Source organism: Rhododendron vialii, chromosome 6a (genome assembly GCF_030253575.1).
Source record: "Rhododendron vialii isolate Sample 1 chromosome 6a, ASM3025357v1".
In the NCBI taxonomy this organism is placed as follows: domain Eukaryota; kingdom Viridiplantae; phylum Streptophyta; class Magnoliopsida; order Ericales; family Ericaceae; genus Rhododendron; species Rhododendron vialii.
The window spans coordinates 37,288,303-37,312,195 of record NC_080562.1 but is presented as its reverse complement, the minus strand read 5'-3'; the positions used below and the strand labels follow the sequence as shown (position 1 = coordinate 37,312,195).

The window sequence follows — 23,893 nt, the reverse complement described above, 5'->3', positions numbered from 1 at the left end:
AGTCAGACAAAAAAGGAAAAAAGAAAAAGAAAAGCTACAGGGAATTTATGAAGGTTTGCTCCCACATCTGACTCTGGGAAGAGGATCTGACCCCCCCATGAGACATTTGAAAGATACTATAAAACGACGGTAGCCATCAAAGGCTCGTTGAGCGCTGCATTTGATTTATTACTGAGATAATCAATACGTTTGACAAAACAGTTAAATTTTTTGGAAAGAATATATCTGAGAGGAGAACTAAACAAAGTGAAGAGGATAAAATAAAATTTTCCCAGCCGTGACAGCTGTTATAAAATGTTAGCATCTCTTATGTATGTATTTCCTGGTTAAATGTAAAATTATGTATCCCTATACGTACATATAAACTATAGATATGTCGACACTTTGTACAGCGGAATGGAATGATATGGATGGTCGAACTGGAAGCCACGGAATGATACGGGTGGTCGAGCTAGAAGCCGTTTGAACTTAGACCGTAGAGAACCCGCGTTATATCATGAGAGAGAATTAATATGTTGGAATTTCATGAATGCGGAGGGTATATATAGTTGTGCATCGAACATGCACACCTAATCATTCGAGGAGCGGCAGGCATGATTGCAATTTGAACTGGCCGAATGTTTTGGTAGTTAGAAGCTGGTCAAATGTCAACCATTTGTTGTAATTTTATTAATTAATTCCTCAAGCTAATAATAAGATTTCTTTCTCCTATACAAAAATATGTCAACCATTAATTAAGGCTATATAAATAAAAGCTTAAAGACATTAAACTACTCTTATTTAAATTCGTTTTTCTTGTTTTGTTTTAGATCTTATTTGATTGTGAAATGAATGATACAGAATTTGAATACCAATCCACAATATAATAATTAAATTGATATTTTGAGAAAAAATTTCTAAAATCAACCAAATGGGTTGATAATAACAAATGTGTGAATGTGTATTAAAATGTGTAAAGAATACACAAGAATACATGTTTTTCTTGTTTTTTGGTGTGCTTATTGTTGTTGACAATAGAAAGACCAAAACGGAGAGCGCTAACTTTGCTCCATAGGTGCTTTTTCTAAAGCGGCCCACGTTGACTGTCCGTTTTGGTGTTCATTCTCTTTTGGCTCTTCGAATTGACTTACACACCCGGCGATTGTATTTGTGAAGATTGTTGGCTTAGATGTGCAAATATGTGTATTGTGTGTATGTACGTGGGGCCCCAATTAGGACTGCAAACGAGCCGAGTCGAACTTTATCGAGTCGAGCCCTTAAGAAGTCGAGTATAGTCATTTACTAAATGAGCCGAGCCTCCTTTAATAAGCCGAGCTTTTTTAGAACGAGCCAAGTGGACCAAACGACTTGAAAACTCGAGCTTGAGCTTAGCTTGTTTGGTAAATGGGTCAAGCCGAGCCGGGCTGAACTTTTTCGAACAAGCCGAACGGACCAAACGACTTGAAAACTCGAGCTTGAGCTTGGCTTGTTTGGTAAATGAGTCAAGCCGAGCCGGGCTGAATTGAGCTCGCGAGCTACTTGGTTCATTTGCAACCCTACTTCAGACTATATAAGCATGTATGCAAGCTTGTCTAAAATGCGTGTCATCACTTGCATGCATTAAATCAGTTCTGTGAATAACTTGTTCGCCAAAATAAAGCGAAGCATATAAAACGGACAACTTATTTTGCCCCAACACATGTGCTTCAAAAATATTACTATTTCTCGTGCAATTTAAATTACCACAGCAATAGTTATTTACTTATTTCATTCAGATCAGAAAACAGCAACGGCTAGGGCCACATTTAATTCTCAGACCAACTTATTAAACATTCCCGTAGCAAATTTTCACAAGATAAATAAACCAAATGCTATAATACGGCCACACGATTGCACAAAAGATTCTTTCTGAGCATAGACTATTTTGCAATTAATCTTGCGGTGAAAATTGTAAGGGAACAGAGATATAAGTGCTTTTTAGTGTACAAGACTTGACCTCTGTTCTAATATGGCCACTCTCCAATGGTATTACCATGCGGAGCATACTCACACGCCATCAATGTATCCCCATCTAAACACTTGATCATCGCGCACCCAACCGTGGTGGTGGTCCTCCACACCATTTGCGTGTAATGCGTGCAATCCATATTCGGCATGCACGTATTCGACCCGTAATTGTAGTCCGGCCCTTCAGCCGCCCAAGCCTCCACCGCCTTGGTGGCCGTCCACCCGTCTCCTTGCCCCCAGAACAAGTTCTCGCCGTAGTCGCTGTTGGAGTGGACCATAGCGCAGGTGGCCCTCAGCTGGTTCAACCACCACCTGGCATAGTCTGCTAGCTCTTCGCTCCATTGGAGAGGAGGGAGGTTGAGGATTGCCCTCAGCGTGTTGTGGTTGTAGAGGCATTCTCCGATGAAAACCGCCGAAGTCTCTTTTGCGGATCGGCGTTGGACGACAGTGGATTCGGACGGGCGGACGAGGAGGGAGGAGAGAAGGGTGACCAAGAGGAGGGACCGGAGGAGATTGATGGTGTTGGCCATAGTGGGACGTGCCTTGGTGAGGTTGAGATTGTTGACATGGGTATTTATATACGTTTGGTTGAATCTTGATTTTTGCAGTGTAAAATATTTTAAGTGATTAGCTGTCATGTAATTCATCAATCAATCATTAATCTGTCGTTCTATGATTATTAATGATGGGATATGCGGCCCCATAGATTAAGGGTGCGACATGTTGGACTAGTACTAGGGTTCGATTTTATATATGCACATTTGGTACTTCACCCACAAAGACTAAGCGCATATTGTTACATGTCCTAAGAACTTATAGTATTCAATACGGAGTACTTCATTTTTTTTTTCCCAAGCATTGCATGTAGATCATATAGCTAGGTCAATTGCAATTGTAGAGAAAATATTGGGAATTAAAGACAAAAAAAAAAAATCAATATTCCTATAACTTTCTTCGCGAGTCCCACAATTTTAACTTATTACTAGAAAATATTTTCCTGCAAAATAGATCTAGATCTTATAAAAGGGATTTTTTTTTTAATTTTCTTGAAAAATAGATTTCCTGTAAAACTTTTTGTCAGCAAAACTTACAAAGAAAAAGTAAAATTTTAAGTAATTTTCTCACTTTTTTTTAAGAATATATTTTCCATGCAACATTTTTGATAACTGAACAAAGCCTTATAAATATGACAGAATGATGACTTGGTAATCGAGGTGTAAAATAAGCCATTGTTAGTGCAAATGGTACATTAATTTTTGTTTGAGATTAGCTTATTATCTGAACACGATTAGTCAACACTTGTTATTTTTTTCACTTCACTTCGAGATCATCCTGTATACCCTTCCCGACTCAATTTATTTTTCTAATTTAAAGTTGACTTTTAAAATTTTCCATTCATGTCCTTTCTCTTTTACAGCGACCAAAAGTATCATACTCCCTTTGTTCCAAAATTTTGGTCCACCCTTTTTTTTTTTTGGATTTCCCATATTACTTATCCACTTTGACAGTCAAGAATAAAAAGGTAATATATTTCAACTTTTGCCCTTCATCCCCTTATTCAAATTCCAAAAGTAGAGGGAACAAATGCATTTTTCAAATTTACCACCATATAGTTCAAGGGTACTTTGGGAAATTCACACGATTGGAGCAGTAATGATGGTGTCTCCTTAAACTTTTGGATTCCAAAAAGGGAATAAAATTTTGGGAGGGAAGGAGGAATAAATTGAAAGTTCTGCATTCAATAAAACGTACTGAAAACTCATGGCTTTTTAGCAGTAATTATTTTGTCCTCCTATAAGTTAATCGGACAAACAACATAAGACGGGAGCGTAATCAACAAATATTTGACTTGAACTCATTTGAGAAGATCAGCTCTATTAAGAAGGAAATCAAGATCATACAGGTATATGAAACTTGTTTTTTTTTTTTTTTGCCCTCTTTGCCTTTTGTAATTGGAAAAGAAAGTCCTTTAGCCAAACCTAAATAACCTCCATCCATGTGCAACCATGTCATGAGCTTTGTTAAATAAGGAAGAAATACTCCATATGTTGGATTAATGATGTGAACTTTCAATCTTCGTAATTTTCGAATTTGGAGATTAATAAAGTATTTTTTCTGATTAAAAAATTAAAAAAAATATGTGAACTTTACAAGCAGTGGGAATGTTTTTGGTGTGTGACCCCAGATTTGGTGGCGGAAAGGATGGCCCCAGCTATGAACGTGGAGCAGTTGTGCGTGGAAGTTGGATCGTGAAAACAACTGTCTGAACATTCCTTCCTCAGGTCAGGAATGGCGGGTTGGAAGTTTATGTTTACTAGTTATGATTTCCTCTCTCCGGTCTCGGAGAGTTGTGTTCCCTCCGTGGAACCTTTTTCACCCTCTGTGCATGGGTGTTTCTATTCCCTCTAGTGAGTTGTTCGGAGGAGAAGACGGTGAAGTTGGTCAAATTACCGCTTCCGGCTTCAACTTATTCGTTGCGTCTTCTCCCTACGTGGAACCTTTTTTTATGTAATTGGTGAGTCTCTACCCAACCCATAAGGCATGGATAGCCATGTCAGCGGGTAGGCTTCCCAAGTGGAAACACCCAAACCACGATAACCCTTGCTCGCCAGACAATGATCAGTAACAGCATTACCGCTACATCTCACAAAGCTAACTAAAACTCACTCACACCGAAATTACACGCCAATCTCCTAAATTCGACGGTAGTTGAGGTTGTAATTTTATTCTTCTGGAGGTGTTAGCCTTGGCTTCCATCATTCGATTCTCTTTGTTGGATGCTGTTGTATTTTCCCGTTCGTTTTCCCTATGAGATAATAGTTTTTGCCCAAAGAGCAAAAGTACTACCAACACAATTTTAAAATACAATTACGTTCAAAATCATTCGATGCATATAAGTCCACATGTATAAAACGACTTCGGAGGACCGACATTCCTAATTATGTGGATCATACTCACCACCAACAAAGAAAATGTCCCAAAGGGCATCCCTCCTCACTATCATAAAATTATATACATTCCACTTTAAGTTGTGAAATCATATTTGCTCTCAATTTGTCAGAAAGTAATTATATCAGGAAAATAATTTTAGCGGCTTTTTGACTTTTTTGGTCCCTAAAGTATTTTCGCCGTGCCACTTTGATCATCAATATTTCAATTGCTAACATTGCATCTCCAAAGTATCAATTTTGTGTTTAAATGGTCCATGCGGCTCACGCCGTTCATTCCCTCCATCAAAACCAAGGGCAAAGTTAGTATTTCACCTTAAAACGGTGTCGTTTGGTTGGAAACGGCTTTTTGACTTTTTTGGTCCCCAAAGTATTTCCGTCATGCTAATTTGGTCCCCAATATTTCAATTGCTAACATTGCATCCCCAAAGTATCAATTTTGTGTTTAAATGGTCCCTGCGGCTCACGCCGTTCTTTCCCTCCGTCAAAACCAAGGGCAAGGTTGATATTTCACCTCAAAACGGTGTCGTTTGGTTGGAAACATAGATTTTTCTTTTTCATGGTTCTCTTAGGATTCTCATTAAAAGCTTTAAAGTCAAAAAAATAATTATAACTCTTTAGGATAAAATGAAAAAAAAATTAAGATCATCGCACATGTTCAAACAGATTGAAAATTTGAACACTTAATTTTTTCAACATATTTTTTAATATATAAACAGCCTCAAAAAAACAAGTGTTTCAATTTTCAACCCGTTTAAACTAGTGTGAAAATTTTAATTTTCTGATCATTTTATCCTAAAGGGTCATAATTAATGTTTTGACTTTAAGGTTTTTAATGAGAACCCTAGACTTTAAGGTTTTCAATGAGAACCCTAGAGAACCATAGAATAGAAAAAATTGTTATTTCACCTCTTTAGGATAAAAATAATAATTATGATCTTTTAAGATAAAATGATCAGAAAATTAAGATTTTCACACCGGTTCAAATGGGTTGAAAATTGAAACACTTGATTTTTTAGGCTTTTTATATATTAAAAAATATGATAAAAAAATTAAGTGTTCAAATTTTCAATCTATTTGTTTGAACCTGTGCGAAAATTTTAATTTTTTGATCATTTTATCCTAAAGAGTTATAATTATTTTTTTGACTTTAAGACTTTCAATGAGAACCCTAAGAGAACCATGAAAAAGAAAAATCTATGTTTCCAACCAAACGACACCGTTTTGAGATGAAATACCAACCTTGCCCTTGGTTTTGACGGAGGGAAAGAACGACATGAGCCACAGGGACCATTTAAACACAAAATTGATATTTTGGGGATACAATGTTAGCAATTGAAATATTGGGGACCAAATTGGCATGACAGAAATACTTTGGGGACCAAAAAAGTCAAAAAGCCGTTTTCAACCAAACGACACTGTTTTGAGGTGAAATATCAACTTTGCCCTTGGTTTTGATGGAGGGAAGGAACGGCGTGAGCCGCAGGGACCATTTAAACACAAAATTGATACTTTGGGAATGCAATGTTAACAATTGAAATATTGCGGACCAAAATGACACGACAGAAATACTTTGGGGACCAAAAAAGTCAAAAAGCCTAATTTTAGCACTTCACTTTTGAGCATTGTACATTTCTTTTGTGAGGCTATAAAGGACAAGAGGAAGTGTTAAGTACTGTTAACAAGTGTCTAGATTAAATTCTTTCCGCCGTGCGGGAAAATCATGGTTTGTCGTCACCGTCATTTTGGATTCTACCATGTGTTTATTGTTAATTTGAATTGCTTATCTCATAGGATCCTGAGAGTACTACATTCACGCAAAAAAAAAAACCAGCTTGATTAATTGGACATCAATAAGTATAGCAAAATTTGAATTCAGATTTATAAAACGGACAGCCGTGTACAATTTAACGTTAATATATTACATTGCTAGAGTATTTGAATATATAGGCAACGTACATGACTAGAGATTGTTGAATTGAACCCGAACGTTCTAATACGGCCACTCTCCGATGATATTACCGTGCGGATCATATTCACACACAACGTAAGTGTCCTCATTCGAACACCTGATTCTCGCGCACCCGACGCTGGTGGTGGTCCTCCACACCATCTGCGTGTAGTGCGTGCAGTCCCTGTCCGGCATGCACGTATTCGTAGCGTAATCGTAGTACGCCTCCTCCGCCGCCCACGCCGCCACCGCCTGGGTGGCCGTCCACTCGCGCCCTTGCCCCCAGAATATGTTCTCGCCGTAGTCCAGGGCGGAGTGTTCCAGAGCGCAGTCGGCCCTCCGCTGGTTCGCCCACCACTTGGCGTAGTAAACCATCTCTATGCTCCAACTGAGCGGAGGGAGGTTGTGGCTTGCCCGCACCGTGTTGTGGCCTTGAAGGAATTCAGCGTCCACGACCGACGGGTCTGATTTGGTGGACCGGCGAGGGACGGTGGTGGATTCGGAGGGGCGTATGAGGAGGGGGAAGAGAAGGGTGATGAAGAGGAGGGAGCGGAGGAGATTGGTGGTGTTGGCCATTGTGGGTGTTTGTCGAGGACCTTGAGGTTGAGATTGTTGAGATATGGGTATTTATATCTGCTTTCATGCATGGAGTTAAGGTGTTCTCTGTAGTTGTGTTAAGAAATCGTAGTCTTTAGGCTAGGATTTCTTTAGGCCCATTATGTTGAAGTTTTGTTTTTTAAATATATATATATTTTACTTTACGAGACATGTCATTCTCTTACAATACATTACTTTTAATTCAATAAATAAATATTTATTTTAGTTAGCGGAATGAGGCCAGTTGTCTTATAATTCTTCGATGAATCATAGTTATGATGTATGGAGTAATGACTAGGGAATGATTGAAATTGAAACGTGAGAAGAATCTCTAAATGTAATGTTGTTGTTTTTAGAAGCTGTTGAAATGTCAACCATTAGGGATAACCCAAGGGGTTGGCCGGAGGCCTATGATTTAGGGATTTAATTATTTTCTTGCAAGGTTTCACGTTCTAAATTTCTCAAGTTTAATTAATTCCTTTGGGATAAGATCATATGGAGTTTTGTTTCTGCTTTAATTGATCTTCTCTCAAGTAGGCGATGAGAAATAGAGCTCCTAGAATTAGTAGATGTGCGGGGAAGTTGGCCCGAAGGTCTGAATTATGAAAAAAAAAAAAAAAATGTCAACCATTAGGGATGTATAGATAGATTAATTGCTTCTTTCCTATATGATGGATCGCTAAGAAGATACGATTCGTTGTGCGCAAGTAAAGATTTCGAGAACGATTGCTAAAGATGTACTCCTATGCTATTCCACTCAAGGGTGACGGCTAGCTACAGATCAAAGTTTAGGAAGTGGGTTTTAAGATAAAGAAGTTGACTACGTATCGTTCCGATTTTATTGGATGTTCTCAACGGATGAAGGTTTTTTTTTTTTTTTTTTCCTGGGCAAACGAAATTTTATTAAGCTCAAAAGAGGTATATGGAGGGGTAAAAAAAACGCAAAGTGCTTCCAAAAAGACAAAATAAACCAAACAACACAACATTCAGCAGCGAAGCTGGATGGGAAACAACTCAGAGGTAAACTAAACTCTTAGCTTACGAATTCCATCCAGGTATCCTTTAAAGTCTTTCACCGTATATAACTTATAAGGTCGTGCTTGGTCTTCATCCACACAGCCACCCTGGTTCTGAATGGATGAAGTTGACTGCGTAAATTCTTTCTCTCTCTCTCTCATGAAAGCAAGATCAAAACAAGAAGACCATGCCATGCCGAGCAAAAAAAAGAAGACCATGCCATCACCACGGCCAACACCTCTGTGAAAGTCAATCTCTTAATATAATTCTCACTGTCTACCCTTTTTTTTGTGCGAAAAATACTGATAAATTAACCATTCATCCAGATCCCAATATATGGGCACTTAATTACATTTGAGTACTTTGCTTAAGTGTTTGTGTATGCATCGGTGATTTTAGTATTTTGTTTATTTTAACTCCACATGAACTCATTATCTATTTTTAGTAGTTTTTGTTTTTCGTAATTTTTTTTTTTGAAAATTTCGGTTATGAATTCTATGTTTTTGGATTCCTCTTGTGTTGAAAAATCGAACAAATTAAGCAAAAAGCCAAAAAATAAATAAAATCGTAACAATATACTGTATTTTGCCAGCAATTTGTTGTTGCTATTGGGCTAACTGTGTGATACTATGGGTCAAACAACTCGGCCCAACTACCTAAAGCCGATGTGGATCGATCCACTTGAACGCCCATGATTTAGATGGGTCCAATCATTTCATTGGCTGGGAAAATTTTGCTCATTCATCCAAATTGCAGTATTTTTTATCATTAAAAATTCCACTTATGCGAGTGACAGCCATTCGTATGGGCACAACGCAAAGAAAAGTTGGCCGGTTCAACCATGCAAGTTGAGACCGAGCGTTGTTCCCGTTGTATGCATTGAAAGACTAGTATCTACTATTTTGATTTCTCAGTCAAAGACAACTTTTAGCTAGTCTTTTTGAACTCGAATCCTCGTTGTTATACTTTTTGATTTTTCTCTTTGAGAAGAATACACAGAAACTAAACAAAATTCACCAACTTCCTTATTTTGCTCGAACCTCTGAGAGATTTTTACAAAGTTAGTGGAGTATATTTTTCTTTTCCATCTATTTATTTACTTTAGGTATTCACTATAGCAATTAGGATTTAGAAGTCGATCCGGGACAAGTGTTCAGAACTATTATGACATCGCATAACCATGAGGCGTTCAATGGACCTTTTAAATCTTTTAAAATCCTTGGTCTCAGGTGTTCTAACATATACTAATTTCTAAAAAAATTGCAGTTTAAAGTAGAGAGATCAACATTAATGGTACAGCCTGCTATTTCAATCTGAAACACCATATCGGTTTCGGGCTACAATTCATTTCCGAGACAAAGTCAAACAAACATGGATCGGACGGATCAAAATCCACATCCCGAAAAGAAACATTATCACAAGATAGCTAGATGGTTTTCCTACCAGACCTAGTAAACTAAGGTGGTGTTCCACTAATTAAGGATTTTTAGGACTTTTTTTCCTTCTTGTTTTGTCTTTATTTAATTTTTTTTTCCATATTTGTTAGTTTTGCGCCTCATTTTTTTGGTTTTCCGATTTGTCCTGTCAAGACGAATCAATAATTTACAAAAATTTAGCGCAAAACTAACAAACAAAAAAAAATTAAATAAAAACAAAAGTGCTAAAAGTTAAGCGGAACGGGATCTAACTAGCCCATGAAATGGAATAACTCCATATGTGGATCAAATGAAATACTAACGGGAAGGTGAAGGAAGTTGGTGACCTAATATTACCCATTACTACGTTCTAATACGGCCTGTCAAGGAAGTTGGTGACCCAATATTACCCATTACTACGTTCTAATACGGCCTCAGTCCATAGATATTACCGTGCGGATCATACTCGCACACGATAAACGTATCCCCGCTCAAACACTTGATCCTCGCGCACCCGACGCTGGTGGTGCTGCCCCACACCATCTGCGTGTAATGCGTGCAGTCCCTGTTCGGCATGCACGTGTTCGACCCGTAGTTGTAGTACGCCGCCTCGTCCTCCCACGCCTGCACCGCCTCGGTGGGCGTCCACTCGTCCCCCTGTCCCCAAAATATGTTCTCCCCGTAGTTGCTGCTGGAGTGGATCATCGCGCAGTCGCCCTTCCGCTGGTTCGCCCACCACCGGGCGTAGCTGGCCAGCGTCGTGCTCCATTGGAGCGGGGGGAGGTTGCAGCTCGCCCGCAGCGTGTTGTGGCCGTTGAGGAATTCTGCGATCGCGGCGGGGTATGATTGGGCGAATCGGCGATGGACGGCGGTGGAGGAGGAGGAGGATGAGTGGAGGAGGAGAAGGGTGGTGAAGAGGAGGAGACTGGTGGTGTTGGCCATTTGTGGATGTGTGGGTGGTGTTTTGGTGGGAGATGTTGAGATGGAGATCATGGGTATTTATGGTGATTTTTGAATAGTATGCATGGATCATGGATCTCAATTTCTTAGGCTAGAGTGTCTAACTGACTAGCCACCCTATGATCGATCCATTGACCTATAAATCTTACTCTGATTATAAGCTTTAAGTGCTCTTGGGATATGCTCTGAATATTTTGAATGGAGTAAATGGAGCAAAGGCTTTTAAGTGGAGTAATACTTCCAAGTGCTCTTCGAATGAGTTTAAATCCTCAATATCTTTGCTGATGGCCTTGACCTCAGTCGAGAGATTTTCAAGCTACCCAATTGTAAGATCACTAAGATCTAGCGCAAGAACATTCATCAGGCACATTGTCTTGTCTTGTTAGGAGACTTTTATGCATTCTTAGTTGCAGGAGATTAACACCTTAATTTTGATGCATGGTTTGTGTTAATAAAAAAATTGAGTGGCTTGGACATAGGTTTAGTTTAGCGAGTAACAATAGTAAGAGTTATTGTACTCTTCAAATCTCTCTCGGAAGCATGTAAATCACATGAGACTTACATAATGAAGCACAGTGAAATAACATACTTCAAGCTTTTCAAGATTAACGAACTATTAGAGTCTGCTCTGGATATCAATATAGTTCTTTTCCTAATATTGTACTGATTTCATCCATTGATCTTCATGAGTAATGTAATTTTCTTCGCCGTTCAGGAAAAAAAATAATTCTTTTGAATAGAGTTTAGTGCAACTGTGCGAGGTTTATCTATCAATGTAGCTTTGCTTTTGCGTTGCTTATCTCTTGTAAATTGAGCTACTATTTATTGAATTTTTTACTCTTCCACCAAAAACAGAATCCTATATACTCCCTCCGTCCTAAATTTTTTGTCCAGTCCGCAAAACGGAGTGTTAAAAATAATACAATTTTTGCAAGAAAAAATCATAAATTCTTTAACAACTTACTAGATATCAATGAGTATTTTTAATTTGTGAAAAAAGTTTGAATTTTTTCTTGAATAAATTGCATTATTTTTAACACTCCGTTTTGCGGACTGGACAAAGAATTTGGGACGGAGGAGTATATATATTTCTCAAGATTCTGCCTTCGTCTAAATCTAATGCATTCCCAAACAATTCATCGAAATACGGTAAAAGCACTTTTGGGTATGAAGGATCGATTTGAGGTGCCACAGTAATATACGTAGCGTTTATGGTTTGTTCGTTTTGAATTTTGAAGAAGGTTTAAGTGGAGAGAAATAGATAGAGAAAATGTATTAGAGACCGTGCGCAAGGGCTTTAAATTAAAGCCCCCAAACGAACGATCCCTATAGACTCGAGCAGGCCCTATGCAAAATCTGTGGGAAGTTCCAGTTACATGCATGATACATGTTTTTTTATACTACTTAAATTAATCATTAGATCAGATTGCTCAGTAACTTGTTAGAACCTAAGAACATGATTTCGAGGTCATATTAACAGCAGCAGCCTACATGATTTATTATACATTCACGATCACCCATGCAGACTTCCGATTTGGAATGGGGGCGACTCGAGATCTAACAAGTTACTGGTTTATTTGGGTTTGTAACAGATGAAGTGGATGTTGGGTCGTGTACCCAAGAGCTAGTATTGATGATTTAAACAAAAGTTATTAGAGTCTCACTCGTCTTAATTTTGTTTTGTTGACAGTTCATTTGAGATGATCAACTACCCATTATATATCTAAGTACAGTTTAAAACTCATTGCTTGTTTCACTTCAACTCAAGACACTTACAGTAGTGTATACAAATGATCAAGCTACGACTTGAGCTGATCAACGTATAATCAATTCGATTACTGTTCTGCTAAGATTCTTAATTATTTTTAAATACTCATTTTTCGTTTTACGAGATAAGTCATTCTCTCGCAATACATTACCTTTAATTCAAAAAATAGGTATTTATTTTCCTTAGCGAAACGGGGTCTAATTGGATTGAATTTAATTAGTTTGAGATCTACTCAACTAGATAAACAAATCAATCAAGACTAAGAAAATGCATATTGAGACTCTGTTAAATTCTCAACTAAAATTTCGTCCATGTGCAACCATGTGAGTACCGGGGAATGATTTGGTTTGTGGCGGCAAAAATGGTGGCAGAAAGAATGGCCATGAAAGTGGATAAATTTGCATGGAACATGGAGAGGTAATCATTTGGGGATATGATTAATTAACTGAGATTGGATCTTGAGAAGATCAAATGGCTGCTTGTTTTAAATTTGTAGTTAGTTTAGAAGCTGGTCAAATGTTAACCGCTAGTGTCTATAGTCATGTGCAGACAAAACACCTTAAGAAACATTAATTAAAATTAATTAGTTATGTGTTTTTAATAACGTTAACTCAGGTATTCGAAACCAGTTTATCCGCACATCGACTAATTCTTGGAGCATCAATCCAACCGCCACTTGCGTGATCTGTATGGACTGACTCCAAATGAATTGATATCGCTTCAGAGATTTCGAACTCAAGAGCTTAAATAAGGAATAAATTCTTTTTTTTTTTGCTAAACAAGGAACAAATTCTTAAGTAGTACTTATGTTGTTTCTATCTTAATTTCACCTTAATTGAAGGGCTACATCTGATATTTTAAGAGAAGAGAAGTTGTTTGGAAGATGGAGAAGTTGCATGCCAAACCAACACAAGGAGTTGAATACCTGGCCAACATGGGGAATGGGAAAAAGTTGGGCTCTGGGAAAATTAATTATTTTTGCAATGGATCCTAGGTTTTGATCGCTTGAATTTGGGAAAACAGGTACTCCTACAAAGGAGTAATTTACTTTCTAGGGTTTATTACCTACTCGTATTCTACAAAGGCGAGATTTGATTTTTTTTTTTTGAATAAAAATTAAAAAAAAGAAGAAGGCCAAGCTGACTTTTTTAGAGAAACTATTTTAAAATTGTCTTGTCAGTATCTGTGTTCGTGTCCCTATGCGGGATGTGAATTCTAAAAGACTTCCTAAAACTTCATGAATATATTCCCGTTGCATTTGTTTTTTTGGTTTCCTACCTCTGATGGAGTTGTTTCCATCCTTCGGGGGTTTCCATTGGTTTGGTTTTGCGATTTTTCTGCGACGAATGTTGTGCCTAGTAGATTTGTGTGTGGGAGTGGGGTCCTTTCTTGCTGACAGAGCTTGTGGCTTGATTCGGACATTGTGTTATAGGGATCTTGCTCTTTTTGATGTACTGTTTTTCCTATCAATGAAACCTCCTAATATTTTGACAAATGAAAAAAAAAAAATAGCCCACAACAGTTTAAAATTACAAAAATTCACAACAAAAATGGGAGTTCGGTTGCTCGCATTAATCCTAACGGTGCCGTCAGTCAGGCGTCCTCAAAATGCGATCTGTTTTCAAAAGAAAAACTCGCACCCACAAGGCGCGTGTTCGATATTAACTTCGCATGTTCAAGTTGCGATTTCCTTCCTATACGGATTTCTACATTTGAGACCCATTTTTTACGTCTTTCCCGGACATCTTTTTAAAATCGAAACTGTTTAATTTCTATAAGTTAATGATTAAATCAATCGGGGGAAAAAAATTAAATTCATCAAATATCGACTGATATGTTTACAGTACAGATTTATATCGTGGAGTATTGGAAAAAAGAAGTGTGAAACACTGAATCTGAAACCATCTGGGGTTGATATTAACTTCGCATTTTCAAGTTGCGATTTGTTTCCAAAACGAATTTCTGCATTTGGCACTCGTTTTGTATGTCTTCACAGACGTGTTTCGATGATCGGTTCTGTTTAGTTTTTAGAACTTACGAGTAAATCAATCAACAAAAAAAAATTGAATTCGTTGAATATCGATTGATGTATTTTCACAACACATTTCTACTGCGGGATATCGGAAAAAATAAAGTGTGAAACACCGAATCTTAACCCATTTCCGAAATCCTGTGCTACAGTGCAAAATGCGAATGCAATTCTCTCTCGGTACGTGTTCATCTCTATAATTATACACTTTCTTGTATAAATTAGGAAAATCTTTGATCTGGGTCAGAGCCAAACTTCAATCTGGATGCTGGTTCAGTGATCATAATTTTTGATTTGGTGGTTTTTAGCAGAAGGGGGTTTTGGAGAGGAAATGGATCGACATTGCTAGGGTTTTCAGAGGAAGAAGAATCCTACAGTCGAAGAAGAACCAAGGTAATTAGTCGATTGTTACCCACTTTTCTTATGCAAATGGATTATGGTTTAATTGACACCCAAAATCCCCGGTTTACCACACGAACACCATTAGTAGTAGAGAAAGTTTTTGATTAGTTTATGCTTTGGTCCGTTAATTTTGTCCTAATTAGTGGGGGAGTAATTCAAGATGTGAGTGGTCCCAAATTCCCAATTATACAGCCTTTTTCTGTAAAAAATGTTGGCTTTACATGCACTCGTGGTCCCCTCATTCTCTCTCTCTCTCTCTCTCTCTGATTTGCATTGTTCACGGTTGAGCAGTCCGGCAAGGATAACGAAGAAACTGTAGAGTGAGAACAATTCGCCTACAATTGATCTGTTCATAATCTCATGCTTTTGTTTTCATCTATGAAGATTCTCCATAGTCGTATTTATCAACTTTGGTCTCCCTCTCCCCCTTAATGCCCCCTTCTACCATAACTATATTACTCCTTCCGTCCCATAATATTTGTCCGGTCCGCAAAACGGAGACGTAAAAATAATGGCTTTGTTCGGTTAACAGTTTAATTTTAGTTTTAGTTTTGTTTTCAATCATTATTCTATTTTTTTTTCAATTATTACTCTATTTTTTCAATTATTACTTTCTCATCTCTCTCTATCTCTCTCCAATCATTACACCTATCTTCAATCATTACTCTCTTTCTCTCTCCACCCACTACTTAAACTAAACTAAACTAAACTCCCAACTAAACACAATCAATACAATTTTCGTAAGATAAGTTGAAAAAAAATTCAACAATTTACTAGATCTTGACGAGTTCTTTTAACTTATGAAAAAAATTTAAATTTTTTCTTAAAAGAATTACATTATTTTATAGTACTCGTTTTACGGACCGGACAAATATTATGGGACGGAGGGAGTATTACTCTTCCTAACTAGTGCGATAGATATGTTGAAATCATCTTAATTTTTTGCCTCTCGTCTTATCTTGTGTTGGTGCTAACCTTACCATCCCGTGAAGGTTTTCTTTTCTAATTCTATTTCGCAAAGTCTTACTGCACGTTAATCACAACGTTCTCATTTCAGTTACACTCATCTTGGTCGCAACTTGTTTCTTGTTGTCTTCTCGGTTATGTGTAATTTAATTGCTAGTAATATTAACTTGTTCTAGGTTAGCAATTTTAGTGGTCGATCATCTATCTTCTTAGTAGTACTTTGTCTTGGTTTGTTTTCTTTCGAATTTGGTCCCCATTTTCGTGTTTGAACATTTTTGAGCTTCTTTTTGTTGCACTATCTTACTCGAACCGAGAAAGAAAAAATTATCAGCGTGATGACTAATCTACAATTAACGCTAAATTGCAAGGGAAAAAACACATGGTTCTCCTCCATGTTGCGAGGTCTATTAGTTTGTTCTTCCTTATTGACACGCAAGGACGCAACCAGGATTTTACCCTAGCAGTAGCGAAATGTATACTAAAAAAATTTAGTGGTGGCGAGACTATATAAGTTGGGCATAAATTTTTTTTTTTTACATATAATAATTGCATTTTTTAAAATTCTTGTTGTGGCGGTCGCCGCTACTAGACCCCCCCTGATCTCATCTTTGTTGACACGAGGCAACATGTGAAATGGTATTTGAAATTGAAGTGATTGACCTCTCTCTGTGATTCGAGGGCATTGAAATACTTGTTCTTAGCGTGAGTGACGATGGAATTTGAAATACGAGTTGTAGCAGTAATGGTGCGAACCCTTTAGGTGAAGGGTTCTGTAATGATCCTCGAGGAAAAAACAACTCGTATTTCGGGTTTACGTGGTAATCATTATAATACTTAATGCTGCTAAATGAAGTGTACTGAAATTGAACGTGTCCATGCTTGCTGGTTGTTTGCAATCCTTCAGCTTAAGGTTTGTCGGGTATGGTATGTTAGATTTATTCCAATTTTGTGGATTAGCATATTTCATTTATGTTAAAAGGTTTCGGATTACTTCGACTATCAAATATATCGGAGTATTTGTTTAGACCCATTTGGTTAGTGATCACTATTTTGTAATGGGTTATATTGATGCACCTAATTTTATTAGAGCATCCACAATGTAATAATGAAAACTAAAAAGTTGCTAAAATTAGCAATGTGTGTTCAAAAATTGCTCACATTGTAATAACCAAACTTAGCAACTTCTTAACAACTCATCAAATTTTGACCTTTGAATAACCAAACTTAACAACTTTTACCAATAACCAAAACTCAATAACCAAAGCCAATAACCAAATTCAAAACTAAAAAATTAAAAAACACCTCACATTAGAATCGTCTCATCGAGACGAATAATTTGGTGTGGTCGGGTGCGTGATTGGAACTCGTTTGCAATTAGACATAAATGCATTGCGTATTGTAGGGGGTTTTTTAATAGGGATACAAAATAACCAATGTAGAGATAAAGTTTGTTAGGTTTGATTATGAACTAAATAGATAATCAAATGCTGACGTGGCACATTTTGGTTATCGATTTTGATTATTCCCATTGCTGATGCTCTAATATGTATTTTGTTAACTGTGGGCCTCGTGCTATATGATTAATTTGGACCCATAATGAGCTGGGCCATTTTATTAGGCACAAGAGGAGTATCTTGTCCTCATCCTATATATATGTGTTTTGGCCCACTGAAAACATATTTTCTACAGAAAAGGAAAAGAGGGTAGTTTCTCTTCTCTCTTTTGAAAAGGAATGACGTTGCACAAGTCGCGTGCTTTTGGTCCGACCGATCTTGCCGCTAAGAAAGGTTAGCTGTTGCACTTGAGGATCATGGCATCCTCATCACTTACAGGTATGAACTTGAATCTCAAGTTTATTTCACATGCCATGGATTGGAGCAAGAAATTAGGGCTTGTAACTGTGGAATTTCTAACACGGTAAGCATGTGAGGTGTTTCATGTTTCAACCAGAAAATGGTACTTCCATGCTAAGAATGTCATATCTTAGGTAGATAGTTGATTTTGCCACGATAAGTATGCAAAGGAAGTTATGGGTCTCTTCTTTTACGATTGTGATGCATACACTTAAGTTGTCTTTGGATCAAAGATTTGAGGAGGACTTGAAAAAGAAAGGGAAAAGGTGAATCTAAATGCTAAATTTGTACTTTAGTTTCCCCGTTGTATCCCTCTGCAAATCTATGACCACAGGACAGCCTTAAGGGTGCTGTAGCATGTGGATTGCTACGAAGTGGGCCCATGGCAAAGATGTAGTTAATTTGACCTCTGTAACCTCTGATGCATCAATTCAAGTTTTAACTGCGTATTTCAGATTGCATTTCCTACTGAATATTGGTATAATCCGTTGCTTCTCTTGGCAGATGTAATTATGGTCATTGGTGCAGTCTTAGTAGGATATGCTTCATGCATGCTTCAACAGGGATTTGGACCTTCTTGTTTTTACAAAGTGGTAATACTCTACTTTGGATTTTCACTTCCGTGTTGTTAATTTCCTTGAAGGTGGAATTAGAAATTAAGAATTTTCAGAGATGAGTGTGGCCAAATGGTTGTCAGTATCCAAATTGACTGAAGACAACTGTGATTTTATCTCTCAGATTCATGGAGTATCTGTCGGGACTTGTTTCCTCCTATGGTCTTTGTGTTCTGAACGATTTCTCATTTGGTGACGATCCATTGCCAAAGAGAGCATGTGCATTCCAGATAGTTCAAGTGTCTGTTTTATTCTTTCTTCTCTTTGCGGCTGAATCTATGTCAATAACAAGTGCAGAAACATCCATCAGAAGGCAACTCTCATCACCAACAGAGCAAGGAGAAATCCACGCCTATTGTTGAACCCATCAAGGAGGAACAAGAAGCAGAGGGGTGGCCTTCTTTTGGAAGGCTCATAATTGATCTATCCAAGCTCGCACTTGAAGCATTGGCTGGCATCTTCCTCTACTTCATCACCTTTCATTTCAACCACAAGATTTCCAAGAGCAGTGGTCTCACTCTGCTGAAAGATTCTCTGAAAATGCCCGAAGATGAGGCTGAGACCCTCTTGGTTCGAAAGCAAAGAACTCCCACTCCTCTCTCTGAAACCCGACAAGCCCTTACTCCCAATATTGGTGACAAATATTCAGAAATGAAACCGCCTAACGTAAGATCGGCCAGTTTCAAAGACCCTTCTCTGTCAAGCAAGCACAGATCGTCAAAACGGCAAGAATATGCGGAAATCTATGGATCAGGGGAGGTCCCACCTTACGGTCAACATAATAGGTCTAAGAGCCAGAAAGAAAGGACAAAGCATCGACGGGAGAATAGTGGAGAGACCGGTTTTGGAGCAGTAGGGATGGAACAGAGACCCGTGGAGATGAAGCCGGTGAATTATGACAATCCAAAGTATGACCGTTACAATATGAGGAGCAAATATGGTGATTCATTCAAGTTTTGATTACACCGCGACTTCTTAATACTCGCCCGGCTTTTGTTTCCCGATGGAGTAATATTATGCATGTTTCTTCCGCTTGTCTGTAGTTGAGCCAACCCCAGAGTCAAGGGCCGACTTTGTACACTGTAGCCTAACGAAGATCATTCAAATTTGTGCCTAAATTTGTACGCTAGATTCTGGTTATGTTTAGCTTTACGCAGCGTCTTTTGTGCAGGTGCAGCAATCTATTCCTTTCTCATTTGCAATTTTATGCCTCTATATTGATAAGCATGGTTTTGTTTAGCAGAAAAAGGGACAAAACTTCAGATGGGCTTAAGTTATTGGATAATGAATAGAAAGTGTACCAAAGTTCCAACATGCCTTAATCCTTGAAAACAACTCAAAAGAGTTCGATATACGTAAGGTTTGGCTTGATTTATTTAATTTACATTGGTTTTTATCTTTTTTTGGGTGAAATTGTTCTGGATTGGGGTAATTGAAAAAGTCAAACAATATAAACAACATTTGAAAAAATTCAAAAAGTTAAGTTTTTAATTCTTTTTTATATGTATTTTTATTTTTATAGAATTTAACCAGTTTAATTCATTGATCATGACCTCACACTTGTCTTTTCTAGGACTTCAAATCTTTTCTTTTCTTTTCTTTTCTGCTTGAACGGCTATCAAAACCTTAAGGTTTGGACTATGAATACATAAGGTTAGGCTTGATTTATCTAATTTAAATTTTGGTTTTCTCTCCTCAAATCAATTATGTTTTGGTCAAATTATATCGGATTTGGGCAATTGAAAAAGTCAAAAAATATAACCAACATTTGAAAAAATAAAAAAATTCAATTTTAAATTTTTTAAGTATTTTTTTTTCATGTTCGATTAATTTTTGTTTCACTTTTTGAATTTCTCCCCTCAAACGAATGCAAAAAGTCAAACCGTTTTGCTTAGAAACAAAGCCAAGGTTTACTAAATTACTAGTACTAACAATAAAAGTAAACCAACTAACAAGAATAAGTTAGATAAATAAATAAATGTCTTAAAAAATATATTAAATTTATTTTTGTCATTTGTTAAGTATAATCTATCTACTGTATAGTAGGAGACTTGGGAACGGGATAAGTGTTTACGAGAATCGAATCTTGCCCATGTGCACGATAATATAAGGGAGACACCAACTGCACTTTCACCTCACTTGCATATTAAAAATGTTATCGCAATAGACATATATGCAACTATTTGATGCGGGTGACATTTTATATCTACGAATAGATCCACGTGCATTAGACGATTCTACATTCGTTTAAATGTGTCGGTAGACCTCATCGCAATTCATCTCTGTAGGCCGAACCATACCCAATAACATCTCACCCCCTACGGAAAATTGGAAGGGGAAATGACGGCCAATGACGAATTTTGATAATTAATATCCGTCAAAGACATTTTTAGCATTAACAAATGTTCTTAATATGTCATTGGCAGATATTAATTATCAAAACACATCCTGGACCGTCGTTTTCCCAAATTGGAACTTGACTGCCAGCTGCCACTACTTCTTTCTCTCTCTACTCTCCAAAATTTCTTAGGATAAACTACATTAACCCCTCTTCCACTTTGACTAATTTCACTTAACTTTTTTAAAGGGCAACTTAAACTTTCTAATTACAATAAACTCCTCTAGTTAACAAAACAATAGGATTTTGGACGGAACTTATTTGTGAACAGAACATGACATGACGAATAAGATTTCATGAAGAGATTATCCATTTCCTCCTCGTTTAAGGGTAATTTTTCAAAGTTAGAAGAGGCTGGAGAAGAATAAAAGAACCTAATTGGCTGAGTTAGTTCGGGAGAAAATCGCAGACAATAACAAGATATGAGGTGATTAAGGTTGGAATAACTTTTATTAGAGTGTGGTGCCTAGTCCAGATTGGATTTGGTTTTCGATGTGGTGGTGGTTTTCAGGAAAGCTAAGGGTGAAGGTTAGGTTAAAAAGAATACGATGGACAGATGGTTGATGGGCAAGAGGGTAAATTGTGATTTTCCACTGACACCAACTTCAACATATAGGATTTGTATAGTTTAAGAGGGTTAGGTGCTGAGTTTTAAACTTTAGGGAGATTAAGAGAAAATAGATCGTAGTTGAGTGGGTTTTAATGTAACTTACCCAATTTCTTATCAATAAGAGCAAACCAAACCTATTTTGACCTCTCTCCCACGGCTCCGGCTATGATGCTCTCAAGTGGTTTGGGAGCATCATACTCCCATTGCTTGTGAACCATTGGATCTTATTGCTTTAATCCTAGCCATTGGTAGAGAAATCCTTCTCTCTCCTCGTTACCTCCTATTGCCAGTTAACGTGAAATACAGTAGAAAAGCTGTGTTGCTTAAGAGAGTAAAGTACATACTTTTGGTAACTGAACTGACCTGATTTGATGGAAAATAGGTACTTATCCCCACATGGTGGCACCCAATAGTCGGACCGTTTGCAAATTACAATATTAGTGAATTCTTTTAAACAAAAATATTTTACACTTTGTTCGGTTCTTAGGCCCTGTTCCAGGAAATTTCTTAAAAAATAAGTAGTTTATTTCACATTTTCAAATTTAAAAATAAAGTAAATGAAAAATAATTTTTTAATTTTTTTTGCATCGTATAAAACATCTCATCGAGATCCTCCAAACAAGATCCATATTGCATATTTTTAGATTTCAATATACCCATAATTTTTAAGCTTGAAATTGCCTTCTTAAAAAATAAGGATTTTTTTAAGGTTCCGGAATGAAGCCTATGTTTTGTTTTATTTTTCAATCATTACTCTACTTATTTCTCCAATTATTATCCTATTTCTCCAATTATTACTTTTTCATCTCTCTATATCTCTCTCAAATCATTACCCATTTTTCAATCATTACCTTATTTCTCTCTCTACCCACTACCAAAACTAAACTAAACTCTCAACCAAACAAAGTGTTACTCCTACTTTATTGTGTAAACAAAACTTTTTAAAACTTCTCTGGGTGATGGGTGTTAGTTTTTCTGGAAAGGCAGTAGTAAGAGCATCTCCAATAGGAGATGTCAATTCCTATGTAGACATGTTAACAGTAACAATTGACACCAAAATTCAATCAAACCTAACAACCTTCTTTTGATGCCAAAATCTACGTGACTTTGAAGGGAATGACAAAATTGTCAAAGTTGACAACCACCCTCCTCCATGCCAAATTTCAAAAAATGACTGTTTGGATTGATATAAAGATTGACATTAGGGTTGGAGAGGGATAACTTGATATCAAATAAAAAGAATTTGGCATAAGGGTTGGAAAGAAATGCTTTGATGTCAAATTGGAGATGCCAAAATGCCACGTAAGCTTTCAAAAAACGTTTGACATCTCCAATATGAAGTCATGGGTTGAAGATGCTCTAATAAGGCCTCGTTCCAGAAGCCTTCTTAAAAAATAAGCAGTTTATTTCACATTTTCAAACTCAAAAATAAAATAAATAAATAATATATTTTAAATTTTTTTTTGCATCGTATAAAAAATCTCATCGAGATCTTCAAAACAATATTCATATTGCATATTTTTAGATTTTAATAAGCACATAATTTTTGAGCTTGAAATTGTCTTCTTAAAAAATAAAAACTTTTTTTTTTGGTTCCGAAACGGAGCTTAAGACACATAAAGACTTTCCATGAAAGTGTACAGGAAGCTGAAATGAATATTTGAGATTCACACACTATGAATCTCAACCGTTCATTTCAGTTTCATGTTTTCTAGTATCATTTTCCAATAGGAGAAGATAATGGGGAACATTGTTAGTTTAGGGGGCGACTATTCGCAGCCTCGTATTTTCTTCCTTAACCCATTACATTTTCGGTAAATGGTTGTTGAAAATCATACATAACATTTCGGTAAATAGCTGTTGAAAACAAGATTATATTTCGATAACTACATGTCGAAAATATGTTTAACTTTCGGTAAAACAATTGCCGGATACATTTTCGGTAAATAGCTATTGAAAAAAATATTATATTTCGGTAATTGTATACTGAAAATAAATCTCAATTTCGGTAACTAACTGTCGAGTATAATTGAAATTTTTTAACGGACTAAGGGAGAAAATACGGGGCTGCGAATAGTCGCCTCCTTAGTTTATTACCAATTAGGATGAAAAGACAGGGACACCCTTGACATTTGGAAAACCAAATCACATACACCCCCACACACTTGAAGAATATCACTGTCAGCAACTCGCAATTTTTTTGGTCATGCAACTTGCATTTAGAACTTGATTCATCGGGCGCCATTGACATTTAACGGAAGATTTTTTTTTTTTTGAACGGTGAAAAAAGGAATTTTATTGATCACAATGAAGGAGTACATCAAGATTTAGGGTAAGAAAAGATAGCATCACAATGTGTAAGTAACATCCTAATGGGAG

The 23,893-nt window shown here is 37.0% G+C and overlaps 3 protein-coding genes across 3 annotated transcripts; all 3 read right to left on the bottom strand.

The window, feature by feature from the left end:
• Positions 1 to 1,758: 1,758 nt before the first annotated feature.
• LOC131331491 (pathogenesis-related protein PR-1-like) lies at positions 1,759 to 2,543 on the bottom strand. The gene has a single exon (XM_058365468.1). It carries the CDS (start codon positions 2,514 to 2,516, stop codon positions 1,983 to 1,985), a length of 534 nt encoding a protein of 177 aa, XP_058221451.1. The 5' UTR covers positions 2,517 to 2,543; the 3' UTR covers positions 1,759 to 1,982.
• Positions 2,544 to 6,794: 4,251 nt separating this feature from the next.
• LOC131331492 (pathogenesis-related protein PRB1-3-like) lies at positions 6,795 to 7,520 on the bottom strand. The gene has a single exon (XM_058365469.1). It carries the CDS (start codon positions 7,459 to 7,461, stop codon positions 6,928 to 6,930), a length of 534 nt encoding a protein of 177 aa, XP_058221452.1. The 5' UTR covers positions 7,462 to 7,520; the 3' UTR covers positions 6,795 to 6,927.
• A 2,608-nt stretch (positions 7,521 to 10,128) lies between these two features.
• LOC131331490 (pathogenesis-related protein PRMS-like) lies at positions 10,129 to 11,137 on the bottom strand. Its single transcript, XM_058365467.1, has one exon. The coding sequence runs from the start codon at positions 10,905 to 10,907 to the stop codon at positions 10,338 to 10,340; it is 570 nt and encodes a 189-aa protein (XP_058221450.1). The 5' UTR covers positions 10,908 to 11,137; the 3' UTR covers positions 10,129 to 10,337.
• Between the last annotated feature and the right edge of the window lie 12,756 nt (positions 11,138 to 23,893).

Bases quoted from the DNA above. Each gene is read 5' to 3' on its own strand.
- LOC131331491 (XM_058365468.1), bottom strand. From the start codon at position 2,516: ATGGCCAACACCATCAATCTCCTCCGGTCCCTCCTCTTGGTCACCCTT.
- LOC131331490 (XM_058365467.1), bottom strand. From the start codon at position 10,907: ATGATCTCCATCTCAACATCTCCCACCAAAACACCACCCACACATCCA.
- LOC131331492 (XM_058365469.1), bottom strand. From the start codon at position 7,461: ATGGCCAACACCACCAATCTCCTCCGCTCCCTCCTCTTCATCACCCTT.